General features: G+C 48.4%; 1 protein-coding gene across 4 annotated transcripts; it reads right to left on the bottom strand.

Annotated features, from left to right (window-relative positions):
• Window positions 1-153: 153 nt before the first annotated feature.
• Mecr (mitochondrial trans-2-enoyl-CoA reductase) lies at window positions 154-26,590 on the bottom strand. Of its 4 annotated transcripts, none has more exons than XM_055611101.1 (11): window positions 26,513-26,585; window positions 25,852-25,922; window positions 13,774-13,871; window positions 12,845-12,976; window positions 10,613-10,756; window positions 7,760-7,862; window positions 6,673-6,775; window positions 5,500-5,573; window positions 2,714-2,774; window positions 2,499-2,571; window positions 154-485 (listed from the first exon to the last, which is right to left on the bottom strand). In XM_055611101.1, exons 2-11 carry the CDS (start codon window positions 25,887-25,889, stop codon window positions 328-330), a joined length of 984 nt encoding a protein of 327 aa, XP_055467076.1. In that variant the 5' UTR covers window positions 25,890-25,922; window positions 26,513-26,585; the 3' UTR covers window positions 154-327. The 4 variants fall into 4 exon arrangements, with proteins under 4 accessions (XP_055467076.1, XP_055467077.1, XP_055467075.1 ...); XM_055611102.1 differs by lacking the exon at window positions 26,513-26,585 and adding an exon at window positions 26,388-26,462; XM_055611100.1 differs by lacking the exon at window positions 25,852-25,922 and having other exon boundaries at window positions 26,388-26,590.
• Between the last annotated feature and the right edge of the window lie 1,244 nt (window positions 26,591-27,834).

Genomic DNA, 27,834 nt, shown 5'->3' with positions numbered 1-27,834 from the left:
AGAGCATTTGGCAGGAATCACTTAACCTCTGCTTCAGGGTGGTCAAGCAATGACTATGGACAACAGGTGGGGAGGCAGGGGAGGGGCCTCTTAGGGTTGAGAAGCAGCAGGTGCACAGCATTCCTCCCCAGGGATGAGGGCTACCCTTCAATCTTTGCGCAGGAAGTTCAAGTTTTATTAGGGACCCTAGGACTGGCCTCCTACCCTCCTACTGGGAAGAGGCAGTGAGTGGAAGGCAGCCTGGGGAAGAATGGGGTCCTCGTGGAGGGACCACAGCCAGCAGTCTTGTTGGTCTGTCTTCTGCTTTCTTCTGGTCCTCTCCATTAATCACATGGTGAGAATCTGCTTCGAAGACACAAAGGGCTTCATGGAGGCTTCCAAGGCCTGCTGGTAGTCTTGCAGTGGAACCTCGGACCAGGCAGGAGCTGTGAGCTGTCCTTGGCGAATGAGTTCATAGAGAGTGAGAACCAGCTCCTTGAACTCATCTGCAGGAGGTGGAAGTCAGGCAAGGAACAACAGGTGAGGTTTAATGAGATGGCCCTGAGCCAGTGTCCCCTCCAGGGTCTGAGATGAACATGAAGGCCAATACCAGACAAGAGACATGGAGAGTGGTCCTAGGAACTGTAGGGCGGGCAGTAACTACCCTTTTCAGTGATGACTAAGACACAGATCCACAGGACAGGGCTGGTGAAGAGCGGGCCCTGAATGGCAGGTGGGGCACCATAACTGAATTAGGGAAGCCAGAGGAGGCCCAGAAGACCTGGTCCACTGCTTAATAGCAGCAGACTAGATGAGGAAAAGCTCTCTTTGACAGTCCTGGGCTTCCAATAGACTCCTCAACTGAGGCAACCACATCCCTTCCTGGGCCAGCCTGTGGCTGAGGGCCAGATGCAGTACAGGAATCAAGTTGAAGGCTTTGGCTGAGAAGTGCTTTACATAGAAACAAACTCAACCTTCAAATCTAATCCTACTTACTAATAAAGACACTACACCCTGGTGGCATAATTGTGTATACAAAGGTATACTCCTAGCTTTTGGGAGGCAGAGGCAGGTGGAGCTCTGAGTTCCAGGCTAGCCTGGTCTACATAGTGAGGCCCTGTCTTGAAACACACACACACACACACACACACACACACACACACCTCACAAAACAAACAAAATCTCTACCAAGCTGGCGCCCCAGTTATCTTCAGGCAAGATCATGAACCTTTAAAAAAGTCTCATCAGGCCTTTTGCAATCTGGTCAGGACCTGTCCTCTAACTTCTCAGTCCAAAACCAGCCCTAATGCTACAGGTGCCCTGTGTGGCGGGTTCTACTCTCTTTTTAAATATTTACTTCGGGTGTAGTGTATGTACTTCTCAGTGTGTGTGTGTGTGGGTGAGACCAACACACACTGAGGTGCTCTTCAGTCACATTCTTATTTATAGACAAGATCTCATTATGTAGCCTTGAGAGGCCTGGAACCGTGGCTCATAGAGATCCATCCTCCTCTGCTTCTCAAGTGCTGGGATTAAAGGTGGCACCATCATTCTCAGGACACCTTTATTTTTGAGACAGTCTCTCACTGATCCTGAAGCTCTTTGATCTAGCTAGGCAGGGTTACTCTACCCATTTCCCTTCTCCCTGTAGTCCTGGGGTACAGGCTTTTTACATGGGTGTTGGGGATTTGAACTCAGGTTCTAAGCTTGCTCGACAAGCACTTTGCCAACTAAGTTACCTCCCAGCCCTTCCGTTCACTCTCTTGAGCTTTTGTGCATACAGTTTTTCTACGCAAATCCCCTATGCATGCCATCACTTCCGTCCCTTTCCTTTAGTCAGCTCCATGTCTGTCATTCTTCCGTTCTCAGCTTTGGTTCCTAATCTGGGGAGCTAGGCCCAAGTGGTGAGAGGGCCATCTGCTCACCCTGGCAACCCCATTCCTGAAATGGGATAGCTTTGGGTAATTGCCTTCGTGGCTCTGAACCTCAATTTTCTCTTGTCAGATGGCTCAAAAGAGTTTAAACTCACAATGCTTAGGCCAAGGCAGAGATTCAGTAACTTACCCACAGCTCCCCAGCTAGGCCAGGCCCATCTAGATCTACTGATGCTGAAAGCACCATTTGAGCTGGTTTTTCTTTTGTTTTTCCCTCTTTCTTTTGAAACAGCATCTAGCTGAATAACCAACGATGACCTGAACTCAGAATCCTCCCACCCAAGCCTCGTGGGGGCTGGAATTACACATGTATACCATTGCACCCCATATGCTCCCTTAACTTGGCAGGCTTTCCCAGCATCCCAGTCAGCTCCTTAGAATGAGGGCTGGACCATCTTACTAGACTCTGTGCCCAAGGGCCAGCCAGCCCCTTCTAGAAGCGATTTGCTGACCGACTATAGTCCTCTATCCTATTGTGAGGTTGAGGACTCAGTCACTCTGCTGGTTTTAGAGTAGCTGGTCATTTTGCAGCCAGATAGCTCTACCTTCCTTCCACCCTTGGTATCAAGGCCATCAGCCACTCACCTGGAGTGTGGTTCTTCTTCCACTGGGACAACCAAAATCCCCGAAGTTTGAGGTCCTTAAAAATGAGCAGGCTCTGTGGACACAGAAGGATATGCTGGGGCCTTGAGTACTAGAACTTAGAGCATTGCTTCAGGCATTGGTCCCCCGAGTTTTAGGCAACTGCAGTGTAAGGAAGGAGGCATCTAAGCTCTGGTCTGAAGGTATCCTCAGCTTACCACAGAGGCTGTTACAGGCTGCCTGGCCATTCCCCCATAGGTCACCATGGTTCCTCCGGGCCTGCAGAGTCCAGAGAGAATGAAGAGTGAGTGCAGGCAAAGACAACCTACCATGGCCTAAGGTCCCCCAAGAGAAACCTGCTAAGGCACTTACAAGAACCAGTTCTGGATCTCAGAATCCCTGGGGAGCTTTAAGAAAATACAGCTTCTCGGTTTTTTTTTTTTTTTAAAGGTTTATTTATTTATTTATTTATTTATTTATTTATTTATTTATTTATTTATTATGTACACAATGTTCTGTCTGCATGTACACCTGCACGTCAGAAGACAGCATCCGATCTCATTATAGATGGTTGTGAGCCACCATATGATTCCTGGGAATTGAACTCAGGACCTCTGGAAGAGCAGCCAGTGCTCTTAACCCCTGAGCCATCTCTCCAGGCCCCAACTTCTCAGTTTTAACTTCTCACTTAAAGAACTAGGAGGCAAGAACTTATAGTGAATATATCACACATGCTGGGCGTGGTGGTATGTGGTTTTAATCCAAATCTTGAGAAGCAGAGGCAGGCTGATCTGATTGGAGGCAAGCCTGGTCCACACAGCAAGTTCCTGGCCTGCCAGGGTTCCAGTGAGACTGTCTTAAACACAAGCAAGCAGGCAAATAAACAAATTTAAGCATGGGGGTTCAAGCCAACAATCTCAGTACTTGGGAGCTGAGGTAGGAGGATTAAGTTCAAGGCCAGCTTTAGCTACATAGATACCCCCATCTCAAAACCAAATACAGGGACACACATTCTCATGCTCCAGATAATCAAGGCTAGGTTCAGTCTGGGCTCTACGAAAGTGTGACCTTGGTAATGAAAATGGTTCAGGCTTTGTCTCTTCATCTGTACATGCTCACTCCTGAGATCAGTGCCATGAAGTAGCTCTTCAGCTAAGGAGTGATATGAACAGTGAAGGGGACAATGAAGGGGCTTTGTTGGTACCTGCAACCTGACACCCCTCTCAACTGGCAAATACGCATAACACAAATGCAATTTTTTGTTTTGTTTTTTAGGCAGGGTCTTGTCATGTAGCCCAGGCTGGTATCTAAGCTGTAATCCTCCTGTCTCAGTTCTGATTCCAGGCAGGTGCCAACATGCCCAGCCCTAATGTAATTTCTTAGAATTGCTAAGGATATATGCTAGATTTAACCTTTGCTGTCAACCTGTGCTTGCTCCTTGAATCTCTTAGGAGTTTAGTGATCAAACATGACCTGAGGCACATTTTGGAGCAACTGAGGAAATCTGAAAAGGACATAATGGAATCACCTGCTGTATCTACCTACCTCCCTACCTACCTATCAATCGAAGTGCTGGGGAGAAACCTGAATCTTCACACGTTAAGCACATGTTATAGGCTGTATCCCTAGGCTCCACATTTGTTTCTCTCTGTGCCTCTCTTTGTGTATGTGCGTGTGTTTGACTATGTCTGTAGACCTTATGATTCCCTCAAACTTGGCATATACCTCAGTCTGGCCTTGAACTCATTACAATCCTTTTCCTTAGTCTCCCAAGTGCTAAGATTACAGGGGTGCCCCATAAGCCTGGCTTAATTTAGCCTTAAATTCCCTCAAATGATTCTCCTTCAGGAAGTTTCTAGGGAAAGCAAGCCTTTTGCCCTTGTACCAAACATGGCTCTAAGCATGTTATCTGTACTGTCCCTATGAATTATCAGAGTAGCATCGGGGGAGATTGTTGTCTGTTCTGCAGGAGAGAGTTGAAGCCCATCATTTCTGCATCACCCGTGTTCCTTATTTTAACCAGCAGAGGCAGAGCCATATCTCTTACTCCCATTTTAAAGATGAGGAGACTGAGGCTTGGATCTTCACGTTTTGCCCAATGTTTCACAGGTCCACATCTAGTGAGTAGCAGAGCTGTGCTTTGAACCTAGTCCTTCTAATGTCTGCATCCACACCAGGACCCACTGCTTCTTTTATCAGTAGCGTGGAGGATGCAGTCAGCCTCACAGGCTGCTTCTTGGCCAAATAAGGGTGTTCTATAGCTATGAAAACTCAGAGGCAACCCTTGCCAACTACCCCTTGAATGAAGTGATTACCCTTTCCGGGCTTCATTTTTTTTTAAAGTATAAAATGAAGATGGGGGCTGGGGACACAGCTCAGTGACAGAACATGTGCTTAGCATGCCCGAGGCCTGCGTTCAATCCCCAATACCAAAAGGAAAAGCAAAACAGGAATTTGGAATAGCAACGCCTGCCTGTGGCTGTGGGATGGCGCCGCAGCCACTGCAGAGGCTGACTCTCAGCACAGCTGTGGAGCTCATCTGTCCCAGTCTATGCTCTCCCGCAGCAGCTCAGCCGCCTCTACAGCCAGTAGCTAGCTCATGGTGTTGGCCAAGTCGCTATGGAGGGACTAGCTCAACTGGTAAATGTTTCTTAGGTGTCCTCCAGTTAGAGCATAGAACACAGTGAATGGAGCTTCTCCCCCGTGGGTGGGCACTGATGAACGCCCGTCTCTCCCTTTCCCTCAGCATTTTTATAGGTTCCAAAATATTTTGTAAGAAGTGTAATGTTTCCTCCACATTAATTCTAGTTTTAAAAGACAGCTAATTTCAAAGTTACTTAGTTTAGACTGTGTGACTTTTTAAGAGGCCCCTAGGTGAAGACTCCTAGGCCCTTGGAGAGAAATGGCTGCCCAGACTTTTCATCCACAGAGGACACAGAGGGAAGGGTAGGCCAGAGAGCAAGTGGTGGTGATGTGATGGAGGCCCGCAGGTTGAGAGACTTACGCTAGGTGCCGCAGTAGCTCTGTGGAACTCTTCCCACCAACACAGTTGAGAGCCAGTCGGGGCAGGGGCAGCTCCTGTAAAATAAGGAGCCTACAGTGAGGGGTTTGAAGCTGCCACAAGCAGCACTTTGAGGCCCAAGTGCTGTGTCAGAGAGAGAAGGAAATGGAGTGTGGATGACTTTGGGACTTGTTATCTGCCTGGGAAGGGCTTTAGCCGCTCCATCCTGGTGTCCATCCCAGGACGCTGGGAAGCACAGACAAGGAGCATCTCTGTTCAGTGTGAAAGAACAGAAGTTTACAGGTGATGTGCTGACCTCCCACAGTGGCAGTGTTCTCCAGGGCCAATGTTCTCAACAGCGGGTATTTGGTCCTTTCACATGGTTTAGTGCAAAAAGACTCGGACTGGGTCTGCTCACTTCCTGGGTCTGCTGGGGTAGATGCTCTAGAAAGGCACTGGCTTTGAGTTCCAAGCGACGTGGTCCAGCCTCACCACTTTGTGATGATGTGGTTCTGAGGCTGTGTCTCCTCCCTATGCAGCATCTCTGTCAGCTATTTGGTAGAGCTTTTCTGTGGGATGGTCAGGTAAATGTGAGGCAGAGGCTTAGGAAATGGAGCTTCTGTCTGTTTTCTCTCCATGCTTTCATCCAGCTCTGACTCCCATCTGCCACGTAGGCCGATGGAGCACACTACAAATATTTAAAACCTTGGCTTTCCTAAAGTCTGTGTGCTTCTGCCCCCTCCCAGAGTCTGGGCATTTACAGCGCTTACCAGCCTGGCACTGTCCCCAAGCTTTGGTTGGGGGGGGGGTTTGTCCTTTCCAGAAGAGATAATGGTTGCAGTAAGGAGCCAGGGCACCCAGATTTTCCAGTTACAAGGAGATGGCATGGGGTGGAGGTTGAGGGGAAGTGTTCTTAGCTGGGTTCGTTGGTTATTTTTAAAATTTTAAAGACTTATTTGTGCATGTAGATGGGAATGTTTTGCCTGCACATTTGTTTGTGTACCATGTGTGTGCCTGTTGCCCATGGAGCTCAGAAGAGGGTGTTGGATCCTTTAGAACTGGAGTTACAGATGGTTGTAAGCCACCATGTAGGTGCTGGGACTCAAACCTGGATTCTCTGCAAAAGCAACAGTGCTCTTAAATGCTTAAGCATCTCTCTAGCCCCAAGCTGGGTACCTTGAAGACAGCTTTTGTCTCAGGCATCCTTAGCTCCTCCTCTGTGAGGACATAGTCAGCTCCTAGACCCTTCAGTCTGTCAGTCAGCTTCTGGATGTCAGGCCTGGAAACCAAACACAATCAAGGGCCTTAGTCATGCTGGCTGAGTTCCCTCCCTCAAGCTCCCAGAACCCCTATGCCACAGCCCCGGAACATGTTTCTGTTTTGAGAACTGGGATTGAGGTTAAGCCAGACCTTAAGCAGGCGCCGTCCCCATAATTTAATCATGCTCCTCCAGCTCTTGCCTCATTTTCCCACTGGCCATTCCTTCCTGGACAGAGCCAGGCTGGGAGATAATCTGAAAACCCAGAGCACACATGCTAGCAATCTGTGCCCAGGGAAGAGCCATTTTACTTCCTAGTTCTGTTCAGATACCACTTTCTTTCCTCTTGTTCTCCAGAGAACTGCAGGGTATCATGCAAACACTCTAGTGCATAGCTGCCCTGATTCTTGGCCCAGGTACACAGAATCACTTCATCATCACCACTGCAGATGCAGGGGCCGAAAAGTACCAACCCTAGAGAGAACGGATTCAAGTGACTGGGCCACACTGGAGCACACTGAGGCTTAAAGGGGCCGGAAGGGACAATGGAAAGAAGGTAAGTCTGTTACTGACTTGCTGTGTCTTCCTGAGCAAGCTGCTTCCTCTCTCGGAAACTTCAGCTTTCTCATCTGTAAAAGAGAGATCACAAGCCTGCCCCACCTCCTTCCCAGCTGGGTTCAGTGCACAAAGTTAAGTGGTAGGCCTAGAGAGTTCAGAGAACAGTCAGAACAACTCAAGACCTTCCCAAATGGGAACTGTGGTTTTGAAAGCGGGGGTTATCCTAAGCCAAGTCTCCAATACTCCTGACTGTAGTAAGGACTACTTCTGCCTCCTCCTGTCAACTTTGTTTCAGACTTCACAGGGACTTCATTTGCCCCGGGAATGCTTGTGCTTCAGCAGCCAGCCCAATCATGCCCACGCAAGGGCACCATCTGGTGGAGATGTGGGACGCACAGGGACACGAGGTGGAAAGGCCTTTCCAATAGGTTCGGCCTCCCCACATACCTGTCTCGGACCACATTGATGGTCTTTAGGCGAAGGGCTGAGGCGATCTGGATGACTGCTTGCCCCACTCCACTGTTGGACGCATTCTGGATGACAGAGTCTCCTGTGTAAGAGACCTAAGTCAAGTGCTGCAAACCTGTGGCAGGTTGAGGGCTCCCAGCCTGGGATCCAGGGCCCAGCAGTGCAAGCTTTCTCACACCTTGAACTATCACTCACTGTTATTGCCATACTTTCCACATCCCACCACACCCATAATGCGTCACAGATCTTGGCCACTCTGTCCATGTTTGAGACCCTGCTCTGAGACTGCCCTTGATCATCTTTCCAATTTTTAAGTCCTCTGTTCTCTGCTTGGGCCATTTGCTATCTTATTTACATTTCTGTGTATGTCCATGTGTATGTGTAGCTCAGAGGGCAGCTTGCAGGATGGGTTCAGGGATTGAACTCAGGTTGTCAGTCTGAGTGGCAAGCACCTTTGCCTGCTCCGTCACCACACTGGCCCATGCTGAGGCCACATCTCTGGTTTGAAATGGTTTTCTGGTCTCTTCCTTTTTAAGTTCCACTTTAGTGTGGCTTCCTTCATGAAGCCCTCCATGGCATCTCGTGTAACTGTGCCCTATACTCAGCTGTGCAAAGGTGCACATCTCTTAATTACCTTTAGTCCTTGGGGAGGCCATACCTTATTCCCTTATGTATTGTTTAGTAAAGGTGCCCTTGAAAGGAGAGCCAGACTGGAGAAATGCCAAGCTCCAGGGCCCTACAGAATGTTTGCTTTTGCTTTGTGGTGCTTGGGATAGAATCTAGGGCCTTGAGCATGCCAGCAAATACTCTGCAACTGAGCTATACCCTCACTCATACACAACGACTGTGGTCAAAGCCCAGGCTTAGCTTTGTAATTCACCAGTGGGAGAGGCAGTGTGGTGCACTAGGGAACATGATGGACCTTCTCATGCATCCTGCTTCACCAGTCACTGTAACCAACTGAGACAGGCCATAGCATGTCCTCTTTGAACTTCGATTTGTCTTCCCTAGAAAACAGGAGGCCTGAGAGCGCCTATCAGAGTGTCTCTGTCTGACTGAAGCCAAATAAGCAGGAAGATGCTCTGTTGGCTGGAAAAGCTGTCTGGTTTTGAAAGGCAGCAGGAGTCAATGCAGAATAGGCTACAGCTAGTGGCAAGTACAACTCCTCAGTCAAGTTTGCTCATTTGCTTTGGCCAGGGCTCCAACCTATCAATCACTAGTGAATGCTGAACCTCCTGCGTAGGCTGACAGCATCATTGATTTGTTTCCGTTGGAGCTGAGGAGTACAGCAATATGGAGCAGTAACAAAGACAGCAAAGGCAAGTATTGAGCTGCCAAACTTCAGTTTCCATTATCTGCGTTCATATATGCATAAGTTCCAGTGAACAATGTGACAGTTATTCTTACTTTGGGTCAGGTGATGAATTTGTTTGGCCTCATCGGCCCTGAGGCAGTGAGGCTGCAGGCATTTACACTGGGTGGCATTAGAAGGCCTGGCTCCATCAAGCACAGGGCTGCCCTAATCAGCAGTGACCTCAGGACCAGGACATGAGAAGAGGCACCCAGTGCTGACTGTACTGGGACTCCAACAAAAGTCTCTCATCATTCCTGGCTTTCGTGGCCAAAGGCCACCTAGGATTCCTTGTCATGGCTGAGGGCCTTGGTCAGTGGCTATCTAATTTCACCACAGTCCAACAGCTCTTGGCCTCAGTTTTCTCACTGGCATGAGAGAAGGACTGTAGGTGATTTCTCCATCCCTGCGTGGCTACAGATACGCAGTGTGCAGAGTGAGCCCTCAAGCAGCGGGAAGGTAGGGCTGGGCTGGGGCAGAGACGAGGAGTAGAGTGATTACCTGGCATGCTCCAGGCCCGATTCTATTCCTAGAACTGTAAACAAAAAACAAACCTCCCAAAAGCAACAAAAATAAGCTGGGCAGTCTTCTGACTTTTGGGGTTAACTCTGTAGTGTGTAAGGAACCTGAGGGGATCCCCAGTGACTGAGGCCAAGCTGCCGACAGCTGCAACTGGCTCTAATGGGCTCTGCCTCCGTCCTGTCTTTCTCCGTCCCTCCCTCCTCCTTCTAGCGAACACGTCCCAAACAAAATGCTTGCCCAAGGCTTGCTCGGTTTCTGCTTTCAGAGGAACTCGAGCGACAGTCTGGCTGCTTACTTGCTGGGTGACTTGATGTAACAGCTCACCTCTGTGGGTCTTTGTTCCTCACTGATGAAAAGGAGGACTAAACTTCAGACTCTAGTGACCCACAAGTCTCTGGCACCCCTTACTTGCCATCACATGGGTGAGCACTGATGTGAATGGTGAACTCACACCATTGGAGGTGGAGGTGAAGCCTGGTTCAGACCTCGGCTGTTTGCCTGGGGCTTGAGTTCTTAATCCCTAACAGGCCCTTCCGCATGGCTCTGAAGATGCACTCCATAGGGAGGATGCCCGCAGAGGCGCTCATGCGAGTGGAAGTGCTGAGTGGAACTATTACCATTGAGTTCAGCATTTTACTGAAAACAGTGACTGTCCGTCTCCCTGGCTTTGTGTCCCCAAAGCTTAGCACAGCTCAACACATTTTTGCTGGGTGACAGCATTCTAGCCCCAGCTCTGGGGAATGTGACCAGCACTTCTCACAGTGTGTTTTCTAGGAACCAACTCATCAACATCTTTTTACTTAAGAACAGTACGACTTACTCAGGTTAGAGCCTGTCACTGATCCAAGGGACCCTCCCTCTGCCATGTGTGCCAGTGAGTTCCTAAGTCCTTTGAGGCAGGATTTTGGTGTCCCCCGGTGGGAAGACCTGGGATTACTCCCAAGCTTGCAGGATCCTACCTGGCTGCAGATGTTCAAAGTCCATCAACATCCTGTAGGCTGTGCAGGGGTTGACACCTAGGGTGGCGGCACTCTGGACAGGGATATCCTTAGGGACTCCGATCAGTGCTTCCTCACTGAACACAGCCTCAGTCCGCCAGGTCCCTGAGGCAGGATGGGGCAGGGTAGTGAGGAAGGAACCCCTGCACGCCCAACCCCAGCCTCCCCTTCTTGGTAAAAGGGCATCAAAGATGGCAGACTTGGAGGAAAGAGGAAAAGCTTGTGGTGTTGAGTCCTCGTGAGAGTTACTTGCACAGCGATGTACAGTAATAAGTTTTAGGCTTTGTGAGTCATAGACCAAAGAGTCCTGACAGAGGACAGTGGGAAACACAGCAGACAAGACTCCACTGGGCTCCCTCTCCCCTTGTATTTGAGTCTGAGCAAACTTTTGCTTCCCAAGCTTCAGCGCCTCATACATCACTGGACTGGATGGACTCTCTGCCATGCTACTGGGCAAGGCATTAGGGAATCAGGGGAGCTGAACTCAAAAAGGTCAACTCAAGATTCGAACACTAAAATTTCCTCAACTGCATGTCATTACTTCGTAAAAATGAACAAAAAGGACTGGGGCCTCAAACTGATCTCAAAGCTAAAGGGTAAATTGATGACAATAAGTGTAGTTAGGTGTCCCTTTCTGGCCAAAAGCTAGAAGAAAATGGGCTAAATGGTAAACCTGAGCTAGTCGATTCAGTTGGCTATGTGTTACCTCAAATACCTACAGTTTGGGGCCACACAGAACAGCCTTTAGCCACCTTACAGTTAAAAACAAAACAACAACAACAACAACAAAAAACAGGCTGGAAAGATGGCTTCATGTTAAGAGCACAGGCTGTTCTTCCAGATTACCTGGGTTCACTTCCTAGCACGTGGCCCCCAACCCTTTTTAACTCCAGTTCCAAGTGATCTTCTGGCCTCCGAGGGCATTGCACACTTGTGGTACACAATTGTATATGCTGCCAAAATACCCACACATATTAACTAAAACTTTAACAATCTTAAAAGGTCGGGTGTAGTGGCACACACTTTTAATCCTATCACTTGGGAGCTAGAGGCAGGTGGATTCAATTTGAATTACTGTCTCAGGAAAAAAAAAATCCAACAGAAACCAAAAACATAGGTTAGTTATTTCTTCAGCTTGCCTGAGAAGATAAAGCTGTTTTGACATCCCAGGTTCATTTCATCCTAGGTAGAAAGCAATTCTCACACCCACCTTAACAAAGGCCTCAACAGACAAAGCCAAGAGGTGCCAATCCTCTTCTTTGGTGTGGTGTGCTGCTATCTTCCTACCACTACTTTATTAAAGCTCTCTTATCCTTTCCTCTGGTTTCTACTTCATTCCCGCCACCTCACGAATCTCAGGGAACACATCCCTCTTGTGGCTACCATGAAGATCCCTTTGGATAATGGGTGTGCCTTGAAAACAAGGACTGGAAAGCAGAACACTCTAATGACTCTTTCCATATATACACTAAATGCTAGCCTCAGCTTGGCTCTTCAGGGCCTTGCCCTATGTGCCCCACTCTACCTCTCCAACCTTCTTTCTCATTATGTAACTTCTCCCACAGAGTCCTGTGGGAGTCCTGACAGAGGACAGTGGGAGACACAGGCAAAGCCCACAGGCAAAGCCTCTGCTGGGGCTACACTGGATTTTCCATTTCCCACACTCACCCTGATGTTTGCTCATTTTACTCCTTCCATAGGAAATGCCTTTGGCTCAACTCTGCCTAAGCAACTTCCACCAACATGTTCTAATGGACTCTCACAGTCTTGCCTGAAATATCCTCATGAACATCTCTGTCTCATGCACACGCATGCGGAGCAGCCACAATTACTCCTGCTCCCTTAGCCTTGGGGTACTCCCTTTTCTGAGATAGTTCCTGACACTTCAGTCAGATCTGAGTCTTCTGGACAGCAGGGCCAACCTTATTTGTAGTCTGCACCACACCTTATAGCAGAGACTCAAGGATATAAAGAATCAGATACTCAGCTCTAATCAACATGGAGCCAAGCTAATGTACACATAGGCATTTCCCTCCAGGGCACAACAAACAGGATTCTGTGCTCTTGGCTCAACTCCACACTGATGGAGGCAGGCCTAACTTAATAGTGAATCTGGCACTGCTTAGCTACACTGAGGATACATGAACTAGGATCTGGAGGAATGCATGGCTGCTCACTCCTGGGGACACTCACCCAAACCAGCATTTGCTGGGATCACCCAATCTCCCGGCCTTAATCCAGACACACTGGGGCCCACTGCTACCACCTCTCCAACACCTTCGTTCCCTCCAACAGCAGGCAGCTTAGGAAGGAGGCCATAGTTCCCTGGGAGAGAAGAATTCAGAGGGTAAATGTGGTGGTTTGGATAACAGTGTCACCCAGAGACTTATCTATCTGAACAATTGATCCTGAACCGGTGGCACTTTTTAGGGAGGTCTAGGAGGTGTGGTCTTGGTGACAGTGTGTCACTGAAGGTGGGATTCAGTCTACAAAGCCTTGTGCCATTCTTAGTCCTACTCTGTGTTTTGGGTTAAAGATGTGAATCCTCTGCTTCCTGCTGCCTGTGCCCTGCCATTGCAGACTCTAACCCCCGGAACCACATGCCTTTAAGTGCTTTGGTTATATGTTTTATCAAGGCAACATATATCAAGGAAACATTTATCAAGGAAAAGTAATGCAGTCACACTGCCAGGTTAGGCTGGGACTCTGGAGGGCCTAGACTTTGGGGAGGGCCTAGACTTTGGGGTCGGTCACATTTGCACTCACCAGGGCCCTGCCCTCCCTAGCTGTCCACCTAACCAAACCCTGGCCTTCAGCTTCCATGACTCTGCAGGGAGCTAATGCTCTTTGGGCACATGCTTACCACGAGGGTAAGCTCAAGTAAGAAAGGAGTCCAGCATGTCACAGGCTCTTCAGAGGGATGGTCTACCACTACTGCAATCCCTCCAGCTCACAGAGCCTCATGCTCAGAGGCTGGCCAGAGAGTAGCTAATACTGTGTGCAGAGAGCTCCTCTAGAGGACAGCCGCTGCCAGTCCTGAGAATTTCATATCATATGTGAGGAGGAGTGGAAGGGAGGCAGCTGCTGAGCCAATTATCATAAGCTCTAGGGACCAAGGTTACCTTGGATCATATTTATGTCAGATGGATTGATAGGGGCTGCCAGCATCCTCACGTGGACGTCAGATCCTTCCACAGCAGAGAGCTCCAGGTTCTTCAGTCTAAGCACAAAGTCACAGGAAGAAATTGTCAGTAGCCAAGACTAAATGTCTTCTGCTCAAACTATCTCCCCAAAGTAGGTCGGCAGCATGTCTCAATTGCCACGCGAGCCCAGGGATCTGGTTCTGAGGGAAAAGGGGTGCTTCGAGGACCAGCAGAGTGTGGGCTCATACCGACTGCAGTGCTCATTCTTGGGGACCTCAGTGCCACTGCTCAGTCAGGGACAGAAGCATTAGTGAGCCTCTGCTAGCCTGGCCTTATGCTCCCCAGGGCCCGTTTGGTTCAAAGAATCACACAGTGCGCTCACTATCAATACAGCCACTGCTGATGCAGGAACCAGCATCACCAGGTGAGGGGACCCCAGGTGGTTCTTCCAAGCAGGCACAGTTGGGAAACTCCGGGCAAGCTCTGTCCTCTACTCGTGTTGTTTTGGTCCCAACAAGCATGGGCAGAGGTAACATTTTCCTTGGCTACAGAAGGTGAAGCGATGGATAGAAAGAGACCCTCTGTATCTGTGAAGTGTCTCTGTGGATTGACTCACACCCCAGGCATGGTGGCCTTTCTGGGCTGGAGTTCCGGTCTATTAGAAAGGATGGTGGGGGGGAGACCTTGATGTCACAAGGTGGCTGTGCACCATGAGCACATTTCTCCTCTGCGCTAGAATACTTTGTGATGAAGGTTTAAACTACAACACTTCCAGCAGCTCTCAAGGTTTTCTGTGCAAGCATGAGGACTGGATTTCAGGTCCTCAGCACTAACATAAAAAGGCAGGCATGGCAGCATTTGTAACTCCAGCACTGGAGGCAAAGCAGGGAAGGGCAGATCCTGCGCTCATGGTCAGTGAGTTTAGTGAATGTAAGCGCCAAGTCCAATGAGAGGCCTTGTCTCAAACATGAAGAAACACCGAGGAAGATGCCCCAGTGCCAGCCACTAGCTTCTATATATGCCTGCATGGACTAGCTCACCCACACACATGGAGACCCCCACACATGTAAAAAGACCTGCCAGAGGGCTTTGAGGGAACTTTTGTTATTAAAAAAATAATAAAAAAAAAATACATAGCAAGCTATGGGCTGCATAGTGAGACCTTGTCTCAAAAAACCTAAGTGTTTTTTATTCTTAAATTTTTAATGTGTATGTTCTATGTTCTCTTTCTCTTTTTTTTTTTTTTTTTCGAGACAGGGTTTCTTTTTGTAGCCTGGTCTGTCCTGGACTTGCTTTGTAGACCAGGCTGGCCTAGAACTCAGAGATCTGCCTGCCTCTCCAACTCCCTGAGTACTGGAATTAAAGGTGTGTACCACCATGCCCAGCTATGTATGAGTGTTTTTAATGTTATGTATGTGTACCACACGTGTGCCTGCCTGTGGAGCCAGGAGAGGCACTGGTTCCTCTCAAACTAGAGTTACAGACTTGTGAGCCACCATATGGGTCTTCTACAAGTGCAGCCAGTGCTGTTGGCTGCTGAGTCATCTCGCCAGCCCCAACATAAATGTTCTTTATTTTTCTTTTAAAACTCTCTGTATATTTGTCTGTGTACCTCAATACAGCTGTGCTGTATAGGGTGCTCAAACAAACCTGGGTCCTCTTGAGAGAGCCTGCACTCTTAGCCACAGAGACATCATCTCTGCAAAGGCCATGGAGGTGTGCTTACAGCCTGCTCTCTTATAGCACCCAGGACCACCTGCCCAGGGATAGCACTACCCATAGTGGGCTGGGCCCTCCTACATCAATCACTAATTAAGGAAATGCTCTACAGGCTTGCCTGCCTATAGACTGAGCTTATGGTGACATTTTTTCAGTTGAGGTTATCACCTCGCAGATGTCTGAAGCTTGTGTCAACTTGACATATAACCAGCCAGTGCACCTGCTGAATAGACACCACTTATCACTGCATTATACCAGAGTCCCTACTGTTGGGAGGTGGCTTTGTGCACTGTGTATTCAAATGCTGATTTCTGTACCCAGAGATCTAGTTGCAGCCCAGACGTTGGCATTGTCATTTCTATGAAGCATCTCTTGTCTCAATATTGTGTAAAAATTGTTCTCCATCTTCTGAATGGTTAATAAAGAGCTGAACAGCCCATAGCAGGACAGGAGAGTTAGGGCTGAACTCCTGATTCCAGGGAGGGGGTCAGTCCCAGGTGGGGACAGGATAGAGGGAGTTGCCATTAAGACACAGATAAACAAGGAGCATCCAGAGCAAGACTAAGATAGCAAATAATGGGCCATGTGGCTGGGAGCAGGCCAGGCCAGGCCAGCATACTTGGGTTAGAATACATGAGTAACTGCCTAGCTATAGTGCTTGAAGCTTATTAATAAATATAGGTCTCCGTGTCATTATTTGGGAGCTAGAGCAGGCAGAGAAAGCCCTTAATTTTACACTCTGTGACTTTCAATGCCTGCAAACTCCTTTCCTGAAACATAACGCTTCAGGTCAGCAATACTTCTCTGCCCAAATGTATCTACAAAGTAATAATTTTCCTCATTTTTACTTAGCTGAATCATGTAACTGCCAGTCAGAGGCTCCTAGCATGGTGCCACAGTATCCCCACACTAAGCTGAAGTAATCCACCTGCCTTCTCCAGAATTTTAATTAGACCCAAGGCATGATCTTAGGCTAAAAGAGTGATTTTTTTTTTCAAATAATGTTTTATACTAATAGCAACAATAGAGGCAGATCCTCCCGAGCTCTTCTCCCCACCAGGCTCTGTGCTGCGGGCTTTACGATGTAACACTTGTGTGAGGGATATATTAACAGGCACATCTAGAGGACACAGTTCCGGGAGATTATGAAGTGCATACTGCTGAGTCAAAGCTGGCATTGGTTGCACACCAACATCTAGACGTGTGTTTGGAAATCCTGACAACCTGCAAGAACCTCCAAGAATTTAGGGAACACAAGCTAGGAACCCTTGAACCATTAGGATCCCATAAAGAAAAACCAGGTCTCACTATGAGTAAGAATCTGCTAAGAAACTAACAAATAAACTCTCCCCAGAAAGTCATTAAGTAGGAAGAAGTGGGAAACCAGAAACAGAAGAAAAGGCTTTGCAAAAGAAAGGTAGTACTAAGGATGTGTGTGCGCACGCATGTGTACATAGGTGGAGGAGGGAGGGGTCCTCCCTCCACTGATAACTGCTGCTTACTGAGTGTTCATCAGCCAGGCTCCCTGCCAAGTGCTTTATCTGCCAGCTTCCACCCTATTTCAATAGCTTGCAGACTATTGTTCTGCTTCTATAGCTGAAGAACAAAGGCACAGAAGAGGTAAATAACTCTTTCAGGCTGCTAACAGTGGTAGGTGGTTGATCTGGTCTGAACCCGGCGCTCAGATGTTAAAAGAAGCCACCTGGTAAGCACCAGACTCCAAACCAAGCAGTGAAATGAGCCCTAGCCTGACCTGGCCGAGAGACTGAGCCTTGCTACGTCGGCCTGAGGGGAGAGGAAAGGGTGGCTAGCACTACCAGGGCAGGGCCAGCCCAGCAGACCTTGTGGGGGAGGCCGTCAGTGATATTTCTCTGGAACTCTATGTAGTAAATCTGAATCCCAAAGAAAAATTCCAGCCCTGAGCAAGCAGGTTTTTAGACTAGCTGCCTCTTCGAGTTATCCTCATTGCTTCTCCTGCATCCTGACAGATAATCAGACTTTTCCTGTAAGCTGACAAAGCCCAGGAGCTCAAGCTGCTTAGACACAGCTTTTCTTTTCTTTTTTTTTCCTGCACATTTTTTCTCCATACTCCTCCCTCAGCCAAGAATTTCATTTCCACAGCTTCTCCATGAAATGAAAAGTTCAGCTCAGCCTTCAAGAGCCAGCGCAAACTTTCTTCCCCTAAGCTGTCCCTGGCCAGGGCCACTTTCTTAGCTCTCCTAGCGTGCAGCAGGGGTGACTCTACCACTTAAGAGCATCTCCTGGGAGTTGACTGTGGTTTAGCTTATCAAGTCTTTCCATGCCTTTCTTGTTGTTGTTTTGTTGTTTTTTGAGACAGGGTTTTTCTGTGTAGACCAGCTGGCCTCAAACTCACAGAAATCTGCCTGCATCTGCCTCCCAAGTGCTGGGATTACAGGTGAGCACCATCACTGCCCATTTCCATCCATGTATTTTTTTTTAAGATTTATTTATTATTTATCATATATACAGTGTTCTGCCAGCATGTATATCTGCAGGCCAGAAGAGGGCACCAGATCTCATGATAGATGGTTGTAAGCCACCATGTGCTTGCTGGGAATTGAACTCAGGACCTTTGGGAGAGCAGTCAGTGCTCTTAACCTCTGAACCATCTCTCTAGCCTTCCCTGTGTTTTTTAATTGATTGAAGCATAGGTTCAAGATCTTTTTTCTGGAGTTCTTGGACTCTGATGTCCTCCAGAGTTCAGAATCATGAGTTGTTTATACCCAGGAGGGCTGAGCAGCCCTGTTGTCAGGTGCTCCTGTCCACAGGCAGTAAGAGGCATGAATATTCACACCAGGTGAATGCACAGTGGCAAGCTGCCTTCCCTACACACCCTCAGTTTTCAGAGCTCCCTGGAACTATGGAAAGAAGTTTGGGTCTTGATCCTTCAGACTTGGGAGCCCAGAACTCTTTTTACTTATCATCTGGTGTGTTTGTGTGTGTGTGTGAGTGTGTGGTTGGTTGGTTTCTCCTCAGTCATCAACAGGTATCTAGGGCCAAACTCATCTCCAGTGAGAGAATGTGGCATAAAAGTGCCGTCACCTAGGAAGTCAAGGGAGGGAGAAGTCTGTGATGATTCCTGGCTGAGCAACCAGAGAGGAAGGATTAGGGGACTCGTTACATTTGAAATCTGATGCAGGCAACTTTTGGGAGGAGCAGCAGATATAAAGAACAGCCAGCCCACTGTGTGTTAAAACTTAATTCTGGCCACCAGGCTGCACCACAAAAGGACAGCTACCTGGGTCTTCCCAAGCTTGTCCCCTGGCATCTAAGCTTGCTTAGTCTCCGAATACCTAAGCTTAGGGCAGTACACCATGCTAATTAAAGAAGGGAGGAGCTGAGGCTCAGAGAAACTAAGCTGAATGGCTCAAAAAGCAAAACAATAACAACAAAAAAAGGTAGCAAGCCTTGCTCTGAAGCCAGACTGGCGATCCTCCTAGGAGACTAGCTTTTCCTGGGATTCGGTACATCTGAGGGACAACTGCCTGCCAATCCCCTCTAACAGTCAGCACACTGGCACCATCAAGGCTCTGAGAAGTCTTGCTGCAGAGGAACCCAGGAGGCATGGTCCAGCTACCCTGACTGGAAATTGATTTTCACAGACTAGCCTACCTCTGACCAGCAGATAGGACATTGGACCACAAACTGTTCCTGGTCTTGTTTGGCTCCTGGAAAGCCCAGCAGAGAGTCACAGAGGAAGGCAGAAATGTGGGTAGGGACAGCTAGAGCAGAGTTTAGAGTCGGGGAAGTGGAAGCTGCACTGGGTGGTGGTGGGAGGCTTGATACTTGCTCCCCACCTAGGGCGAGCTGTGTTGGTCCAGCTGCATCTCACCAGGGAGACTAGCCCCGGCCTGCCCCCATGGAATGCCATCAATACCACAGACACGGCTCTTCCTGCAGGCAGCTCTAACAGCGTCGTCAAGGATACCGCTGCTGAGACAAGAAGGAATACAGGGCTGGGTCTGAATTCCAGGAGCTGGTCCTTCAGTGCAATTAGAGCAATTCTTGTCCTTTTTTTTTTTTTTTTTTTTTTTTTTTTTTTTTTTTAAGTTCACCAAAGGCAACTATGCCTGTGTTGCAGAGCTCAAATGAGGCACCCAAACACAACCTGGCTAGATTGCAAGTCACCTCCCTAGCACTGTTTATATCGTTCCCCTCTGAGTCTGATGACGGCGCCAGGCCACTCCGAGGGCTGCCACTGTCTCAATTGACAGATCCCAGGCTGGATAAGGTCACAATGGCTCCTTTGAGGCTGAGGCTGTACACCTGTGATGCCATATGAAGTACAAGGGAAACAAAAGCAGGCAGAAGAAAGAGCCTTTTGAGAGGGGGAGAAAAAGCACCCAGTCCCCTGGGGCCCGGCTCAGTTCTATCTGCTGGGTAAGGTAGACACTGGGCAGCTCTGTGGAGTGCTCTTTCCTGCTTTCCATGTTTAATTAGCAACCATTTGTTCTTATCTTTCATCTTTCACTCCATCACTGCAAATAATTTCAGACAGACCCAACTGAGAGAGAATGTCACCAACTAGAGCCCTCTCCATCTGCTCAGCACGTGAGCCAGGAATGCGTGCTCTCATGCAGCACTGGGCAAAAGTGACGGACACCTCCTGTGGCTTTCCTGAGTTTATGGTCCTTGTGATCAACAGGCTGGCTGCCTTCTGTGATTTCGAGAAGTGCCTGGCATACTGGGTCTTTAGTAGTTAACAAGCTGGACACAAGTCACAAGCAGGAGGGAGATGGTTCCTCAGTTCCTGGCTTGTGACCCAGAGTAGGGAGGATGAGTGGTCTAAACTGAAGATCTAAAGGAGCCCTGGACTCTCAGGTCCCAGAGCTGTCACTCCCCTGCCTTGCTGGGCCTCTGCTGGCTTTCCTGCCTCATGGTGATCCTGCTCATCTTCTACTTGGGACTCAGCTTTTGGTTTACCAAACACAATTTCTGCCATCGCCCAGCCATTTTTTGAGGGTCTTAGTATATTGCCCAGACTAACCTTTAACTCCTGGGCTCATGCAAGTCTCCTGCCTTAGCATCCCAACATGCTGGAGCAGGTGCTCCAGTGGTGCTTGACTTTCATAAAACTGTTAGAGGATGACAAGAGGAATTAGTTGTTTCTCAGTGTCCATGGCTGCAGTGCTGTGCTGAGAGGGATCTGCTATAGTTCAGACCATAAATGTGCTAGAGGTTTGGTGGCCAGGGCACTGTAAGAGGTGGAGCCCAAGTATAGATCTTCAGGTCATTGGGGTACCCAGTTTCTTCCTTTCTGGCTCACGCTAAGGTGCACAGTTTTGATGTACACCCCTACCCAGAAGCAATGGCACTAGTCATTGACCACAACCTCCCAAATAAAGTCTCACCATTTCCTAAGCTGTCTCATGCATGTGTTTTGACAGGAAGCTACTTAAGGCCTCATCTTGAAAGAGTGCTGTTTGTAGACAATGGGCTATGTCTTAGTTAGGGTTTTATTGCTGTGAAGAGACACCATGACCAAGGCAACTCTTATAAAAGAAAACATTTAACTGGGGCTGGCTTACAGTTTCAGAGGTTTAGTCCATTACTATAATGGCAAGAAGCCTGGCAGCATGCAGGAAGACATGACGCTGGAGAAGGAGCTGAGAGTTCTACATATTGATTAGAAGGCAGCAGGAGATTGGGAGTAGCATGAAGAAGACCTCAAAGCCTCCTTCCACAGTGACACACTTCCCCAAACAAGGCTACCTACTCTCATAAGGCCACAGCTCCTAATAGTGCCACTCCCTATGGGCCAAGCATTCAAACACATGAGTCTGTGGGGGCCATAAACCACCATAGGCTATAAAGGCACTGTAGATTTTGAGGTACACAGAAGAGGGAGCTGTGAGCGCCTGTTACTGGCACAGAAGCTGAGGGATAGCATGATCTTGACCAACCCTGTTATTTCATCAAGCATTGGCTTAAGAGAAGAGACTGAAGTGATTTCTTCACTTTAATGATCAGTGACAGAGGAAGGACTGAAACGTGGACCATTGCTCTTGTGTGTGGTCCCCAACAAAACACCTCAAGCTAGCATGATTTTGTCATCTGTTCACCTGCTTCTAAAATGAGGGCCCTTCTGACCTCTCCCTGAGTGGGCCAGGCCAGGAAGCGTGTAATAGGACAGATAGGGATGTGACTTGGAGCTGCACTAAAGGACAGCATCTCTCTCCCAGAGACTCAGGATGTAGGAGAACTCCTAACCTACTGTGGGAGTCAATGTGCCTGCCATGTTTCACCTCTGGGGCAACGAGGAGGAAACCAGGGCAGTGGGGAATGACATGAACTCCTTGGTGTGGGTGTGAATTCCATGACCTTGGCTTAGTCTCCTCTGGGTCAGTTACTATACAGATCCCTCCCAGGCAGCATTAGGCCCTCAGGACTTCTGCACTTGTAGCTTTTGCTTAGGACATTCCCCTTACATGGCATGACTCCATCTCCCATGGGGCTTAGACTGCTTGCTAATGTGACTTCCCAAGGGCAAAAGGGGATTAGGATATCCATTATAGTCTGAATTCACCACAGCACCTAGGCCACTGGGTGGCCCAGCTCCTGGATGAGACTAGGGAGCTTCCTGGGGAAAGGTATTAATCACTTGCCTCTGAATCTTCAGGGCCCAGCATCTACCTGCCCCTCAGGGAACCAGTGCTGGCTAGTTTCCTGTATCAATGAACATTATTTCCACTTCCATCTTTGACTATAAAAAAGAGCCTTCAACAGAGTATGAAACCAAAATGCCAATTTAAAAAGTACTATAATTCTGGTTTAAGAAACAAGTTACCAGCCGGTGTGGTGGTGCATGACTTTAATCTCGGCACTCAGGGAGGCAGAGGCAGGCAGATCTCTATGAGTTCGAGGCCAGCCTCATCTTGAAAAACAAACAAGAATCAAGTTACCTGCAGAGTTTTAGTTTTCAACACTGACATCAAGTGTAGAAAGCACTCTAAGAATAAATAGCATCCTACAATGAGGATGCACTACCAACACAACCTGGCCCCGTAAAGTAAAAGGTATTGTACCCAAAGGTTTCCCAGTGTGGGTTCATCTTGTGGCTGGCAGGTGAGAAGCCACAGTTAAGGGGTTTCTTTTAGATTTTAACACTGTATCTCTGTATCTCATGTTGCCCAGGCTAGTTTCAAACTTTTGATGCTCCTGCCTCCACTTCCAGTGCTCAGATTACAGGTGTGAGCAACCACACCAGCTGGATGCAGGAACTGAGAAGGAGGCAGAGACCGGAATCACCCTCATTTCAGGGCAGGCCTGCCCTTCCCACAGAGAACAGAAAACTCAGAAAACTGAATGACCTGTAATTTCACTTTCTCTTCTAAGCTATCATAATCCCAATTTTAAACTCCATCTCTTCTTGGAAAAAAAAAACAACAACAACAACAACAAAAAACCTTTCAAATGATTGTAACTGCTTCAGCCTGGGTCTGTACATGGGACTCCTCCAAGCCCCATGAAGTACTTTAAGAAGGAATGTTCTACGTGTCCTTTGGGCAAGAGCCTTTCAATCTTCTGAAGGCTCAGTTTCCTTATCTGTTAAATGGAAGAGTGAACCAAGCTGGACGATGCTGGTTTGTGAGGCCCAGGAGGTGAGGACACTATACTGAGCCACCCCTGTCCTATTAGAATAACATAGTCTCTGCAGAGGACTTAGCTCACGCTTGCGGCTTGGTGGGTATACAATAAACAAGTTATTTTCACATTGGCACCGAGAGAATAGCACAGTTCTGAGGGAATGCTGTGTGGGATGGGGGAGGAATAAGAGGATGTGGGAAGGAGGAAAGAAACAGATATTGCGGTTTCCAGACCTCTATGGTACAGAATCTAGAGCTCTGGACAGAGAACAATGCTACGGCCACCTCTGAAATTTCCAGAACACTGTAAAATTCTGCCGTCTGGTTTTATACTTTCCCCTAGTCCCCCCCCCCCCCCCCCAGCTCCCAGAGCAATGGCCCACAGTACAAACACACCTGTCTGGGAACTGTTGTTTGGATTTTGGGTAGTTTCATGACCCACTGGTCACCCAATTCAGAGATACCCAGTCATTAGGTTGTGAAAAGAACACTTGATTCTTCAGTGGCTGTGGCTACTCTAAATCTCACCCAGCACTACAAAGGGAATCTTGGTCACTGGCCTCAGCACACATGCAAACAAAATTGCCTGAATCTGGGTCAGAAGGGAAGGTCCAGACCAGGGACAATTCTGACTGCCTGGGTATCTATCCACAGACATTGCTTCTCAACACTGGCTGGGAAACAGTCACCTGAAGGCCTGCAGAGCGTAAATAAACGTAAACCCTAGGTCGCCCCCGACCTACTAAGCACTTCAGCGGCGAAGCCCAGAAGTAGCTTCAGATGTAGCACAGCTGACTGAGCTGTGAAGCGCAGCTGAAGAGAATGCCTGGTACAGGTGTCATGTTCTCAACTTGGGGGAAATGACTAGGAGTTTACATAGGAGACAAAAGCAGTTGTCTTTAATTTTTTTTCCCTGGGGCCATCTGCAGACAGACTGGTCTGTTCCAGTGTCCCTGGCTCTCTAACAGGAAACCAGTCAGGAGGCCCCTGCACACAGGTGAATAACCACCCCAGGCCTTCTTTATCACCTTGAGAAAACTTAAAAGGTTCACTTCTTAATGACATGAGCTTCAAGGTCAGCTAACAGGAAGGGAGCAGTTGTTTTGTGGCAGGCCTATGAGAGTCAGAAATGACAAGCCTCTGGGAGCAACACCACACTGCTCTCATTTTGGGTCCATTTATGAGCCCTGCTCATGGGGCTTTATCAGCTCATTGCAGCAAAATCTTCAGGGAAACGTCTTCCCTGACATGATTTATTGCTTATGAGCAAAATATAAATTGGGGCTGGTGGGATGACTCAGTGGCAGAGGTGCCAAGTACACAGAGCTGATAACCTGAGTTTGATCACCAGATCCCAAAAGAACTGACTCCTGAGAGCTGTCCTCTGACCCCCCCCCGCCCCACATACACACACTTAAAACCAAATATGTTTGATGTTAGACAAGTCAGTCAACCTCTTGAGCACCCTGTGTCTATGGTAATAACGTCTTCTAAAATTCTGTTGGATCTTAATCCATAATTTCTGCATGTGAATTGCCAACTAACAAATCTACACATAACTTGCCAGTCAAAAGAGCTGTTAAGGTTACCAGGGAGGGGTAGGGCGAAGGTGAAAGCACCAATATGGGAGTTAGGGTACTTGGGAGTCAGCTCTTTGCCCTGACTTGGCTTAGCGGAGTGTTTGGCAAGTTCACCCGGTTCTTTGGGCCGCTTCACAAACACAGCACACATACAGGGCTAAGAACGGGCTAACGTCCTCCACCACAAAGCACCTGCAGACTCCCCTGCGGTGCCCTTATAACCCCTTGAGCCATAGCAAACACAGAACCATCGTAATGGCTTAAGCCCTGGCTAGGTGCTTTGACAGGCAGAGGGGAGCATCAGCTAAATTCAAGGTCCTGTACCATCTGGCCACCTCTACCGTTAGAGCAATTTAAAAGAGCAGTAGCCAGTAATTCCAATTCTTTCAGAAGCTGAGGCAAGAGGGCCACAAGTTCCAGACCAGCCTGGGCAACACAGGGACACCTTTTCTGGGGGGAGAGAAAGAAAGAGGAGCAAGAGCAGTAGAGAAGAATTAGAAGTAGGCACCTTTGGTCCCAATGCTGGGGGTTGGGGGATGGCAGAGGTAGGAGGATCACTATACATTTCAGGTCAGCCAAGTCTACTCGGCAAGTTCCAGGCTACACAGGGAGACATTAAGAAGGGAAGAGAAAATAATATTAAGAAGATGGATGTTGGTAAACCCAAATTGTTGTCTTTTTGTTTTGTTTTTGAGGCAGGGTCTCAATATGTAGTCCAGACTGGCCTTAAATTCACAATCTTCCTGCCTTAGCAAGTGCTGGGGCTATAGTCACACACCATCATGTACAGCCCTTGAATTGTATTTTAATTTAATTTTTTTTAAATGTATTTTACTGTGTGTGTGTGTGTTTTGAGACAAAGGCTCATTATTGTAACCCATTGCTGGTCTCAAACTCATTACCCTCTTACCTAGAGAATGCTGGGATTGTGAAACAATTCCTTTTTGTTTGTTTTGAGACAGGGTCTCTCTCTATAGCTCTGGCTGTCCTGGAACTCACCATGTAGACTAGACTGGCCTTGAATTTGACAGAGATCCGACAGCCTCTGCCTCCCTAGTGCTAGGATTAAATACGTGTGCCACCAAGCCGGGTTTAAACAACTCTTTGTGACTAGTCCAAGATGCTTACTGGTGTGACGGAAGGAAACTCACATGAGAAAGTGGTGAATTCCAGCACCTATTCCAACCATTAGTCAAATCACTTTGGACAAGTCCCTCGACCTCTGTGAAACGCAAACAAACAGGAGCAGAATTTAGGTAGGCTGTCAGACCATATGTTCAAATTCCTATTCTCAACGGCTGGGTGACTTTGGGCAAGTGTTAATTTTAACGTTCTTGTGCCTCGGTTTTTCTCATCTGCAAAATGGGAATACATCCAAAAACTACCACCCCCCCTCCCAAACGTTGCCGTGACAAGTAATGGAAAGCATCCATTCAGACGAATGAGTGCCTGCCACAATCCTCGAACCAATACGGATCAATAAACTCCGGCCTTCACTCTTGCACCTGTGCCTCGCGGGTCTTCAGCCGCCGAGAAGCACCGGTCTCGAGTTAGCGGAGCGCCCTGGGGTTCGGTCGAATAGCAGAGTCCGCTTCCTCGGACCCTGCCCTCTCCTCGCAGTCCGCCGCCCGCCTTAAAACCCTCCAGGAACCCCAGTTCCCTCCCTGCTGTCGGCGCCGACTCTTACTGGACGACCTTGGCTGGATCCCCGTGGTTGCCATAGACCAGCGCCCGCACCCGGGACGGCTCAGAGAAAGCGGAGTAGGAGGAGGCTGTGTGGCCGCGGCGGCGCCAAGCCTCGGGGAGACTCACAAGCAGAGGCGCCCGCGATCGCGCCCATGTCAGGCGCCCGCTGACCGACATGCTGCTTCCTGCACTGGCAGAACCCGGCACGCCTGGTTACGTCATCCGTCCGCGACCGCCAGGCTGCGCCCCGCCTCGCTCGTGGCCACGCCCCTCCTTTTAAAAGAGGCGGAGCCCAGCTCTCCGTCCACGTAGCAGTGTGGGGAGAAATTGCTCCTTGCGTGGCTTGAGGGTTCGGGGTGGGATGGCGAAGGAAATTCAGAGACCTAGAGAAGAAGTTGCAGAACCAACCAAAGAAGCCTTCCCAACGAAGAGAGTCCAGGACTGGCCTAACGCTGCGACTGTTGCTTGCCGCATGGTGTTTGTTTGGGGGGAAGTCATTTACATTCTGTCCTCAGTTTCCCCTTCCCACCCTCTATTGAACTGTCACTGTGCCACGCTCTTTAAAGTATCATTTAATCTCCAGTTCCCGAGAACAACACAGGGACTTTTAGGCTGGCCTCAAACTCAGAGATCCGTCAGCTTCTGCCTCCAGAATGCTTGAATTAAAGGCATGCACGACTCACTACACGGAGACTTAGAAGCTACTTCTCTGCCACCAGCTGACAAGGAAGCAGGAACACGGGGCTCAAATCCTAGCCCTGCTCTTCCCTAGCTTGGGCAAGTGAGCACAACTCCGAGCCTGTTTCTCATCGGTGCCATGAAAATTATATATCTCATTTCAGACTGCCGTGAGGCTTGAATGAAACATTAGAAGAATGTTATGGTGGACATTGTAAAAACGTCGAGTTGTTCAGGTATGAGAGGAATCACAAGGAGGAAGACGTCTTTTAAAATGTTCACAGCGTACGAAGGGATTGTGTGGGAAAGTGGAAATTCTTTGTAAAGAGGTATAGACCTGTAAGGATGCAGGGTCTTATTTTTGGTGGAGGGAGGACATACGCATAAACACTCCCGCCCCCTCCGTGGAATGTTAGTGCATGCAAGCGTGCACAATTGTGGTCTGAAGAAAGGGGGCACTACTTGATGAAGGCAGGCTGGGACTTTTGAAGGAGGTGCTGTTGGAGCCTTCGACTCCAAATCTGAGTGCACGGAACTCGTATGAGGTTCCGTTTTAGGCCTACTGATTTTGAATCATGGGAGAGGTACATGGTCCAAAAGTATATATCCTTACAAGCTCTGCAGAGTATGATGATGTGGTACCAGGGGAATAAATGTTAAAGCTTTTGAAGGATGAAGATGATTGATCCAAAGCTTGTCATGGGAAACAAACAAACTTTTCTCTGAGGATGAGAGCCCAAAAAAGCATGGAGGGTAAGCATTTGGGAACT

This window comes from Psammomys obesus, unplaced genomic scaffold, assembly GCF_907164565.1.
Source record: "Psammomys obesus unplaced genomic scaffold, mPsaObe1.curated_primary_1811, whole genome shotgun sequence".
Lineage (NCBI taxonomy): Eukaryota > Metazoa > Chordata > Mammalia > Rodentia > Muridae > Psammomys > Psammomys obesus.
Note: the sequence above shows the minus strand (reverse complement) of the source record. Positions and strands in the feature narration are given on the sequence as shown.

Coding starts and splice junctions, on each gene's coding strand:
- Mecr (XM_055611100.1), bottom strand. CDS start 26,563: ATGTCGGTCAGCGGGCGCCTGACATGGGCGCGATCGCGGGCGCCTCTG. Junction 12,977..13,773: donor TGACATAAATATGATCCAAG/GTAACCTTGGTC, acceptor CTTCTCTCCCAG/GGAACTATGGCCTCCTTCCT. Junction 10,757..12,844: donor CCCAGCAAATGCTGGTTTGG/GTGAGTGTCCCC, acceptor ATCCTGCCTCAG/GGACCTGGCGGACTGAGGCT.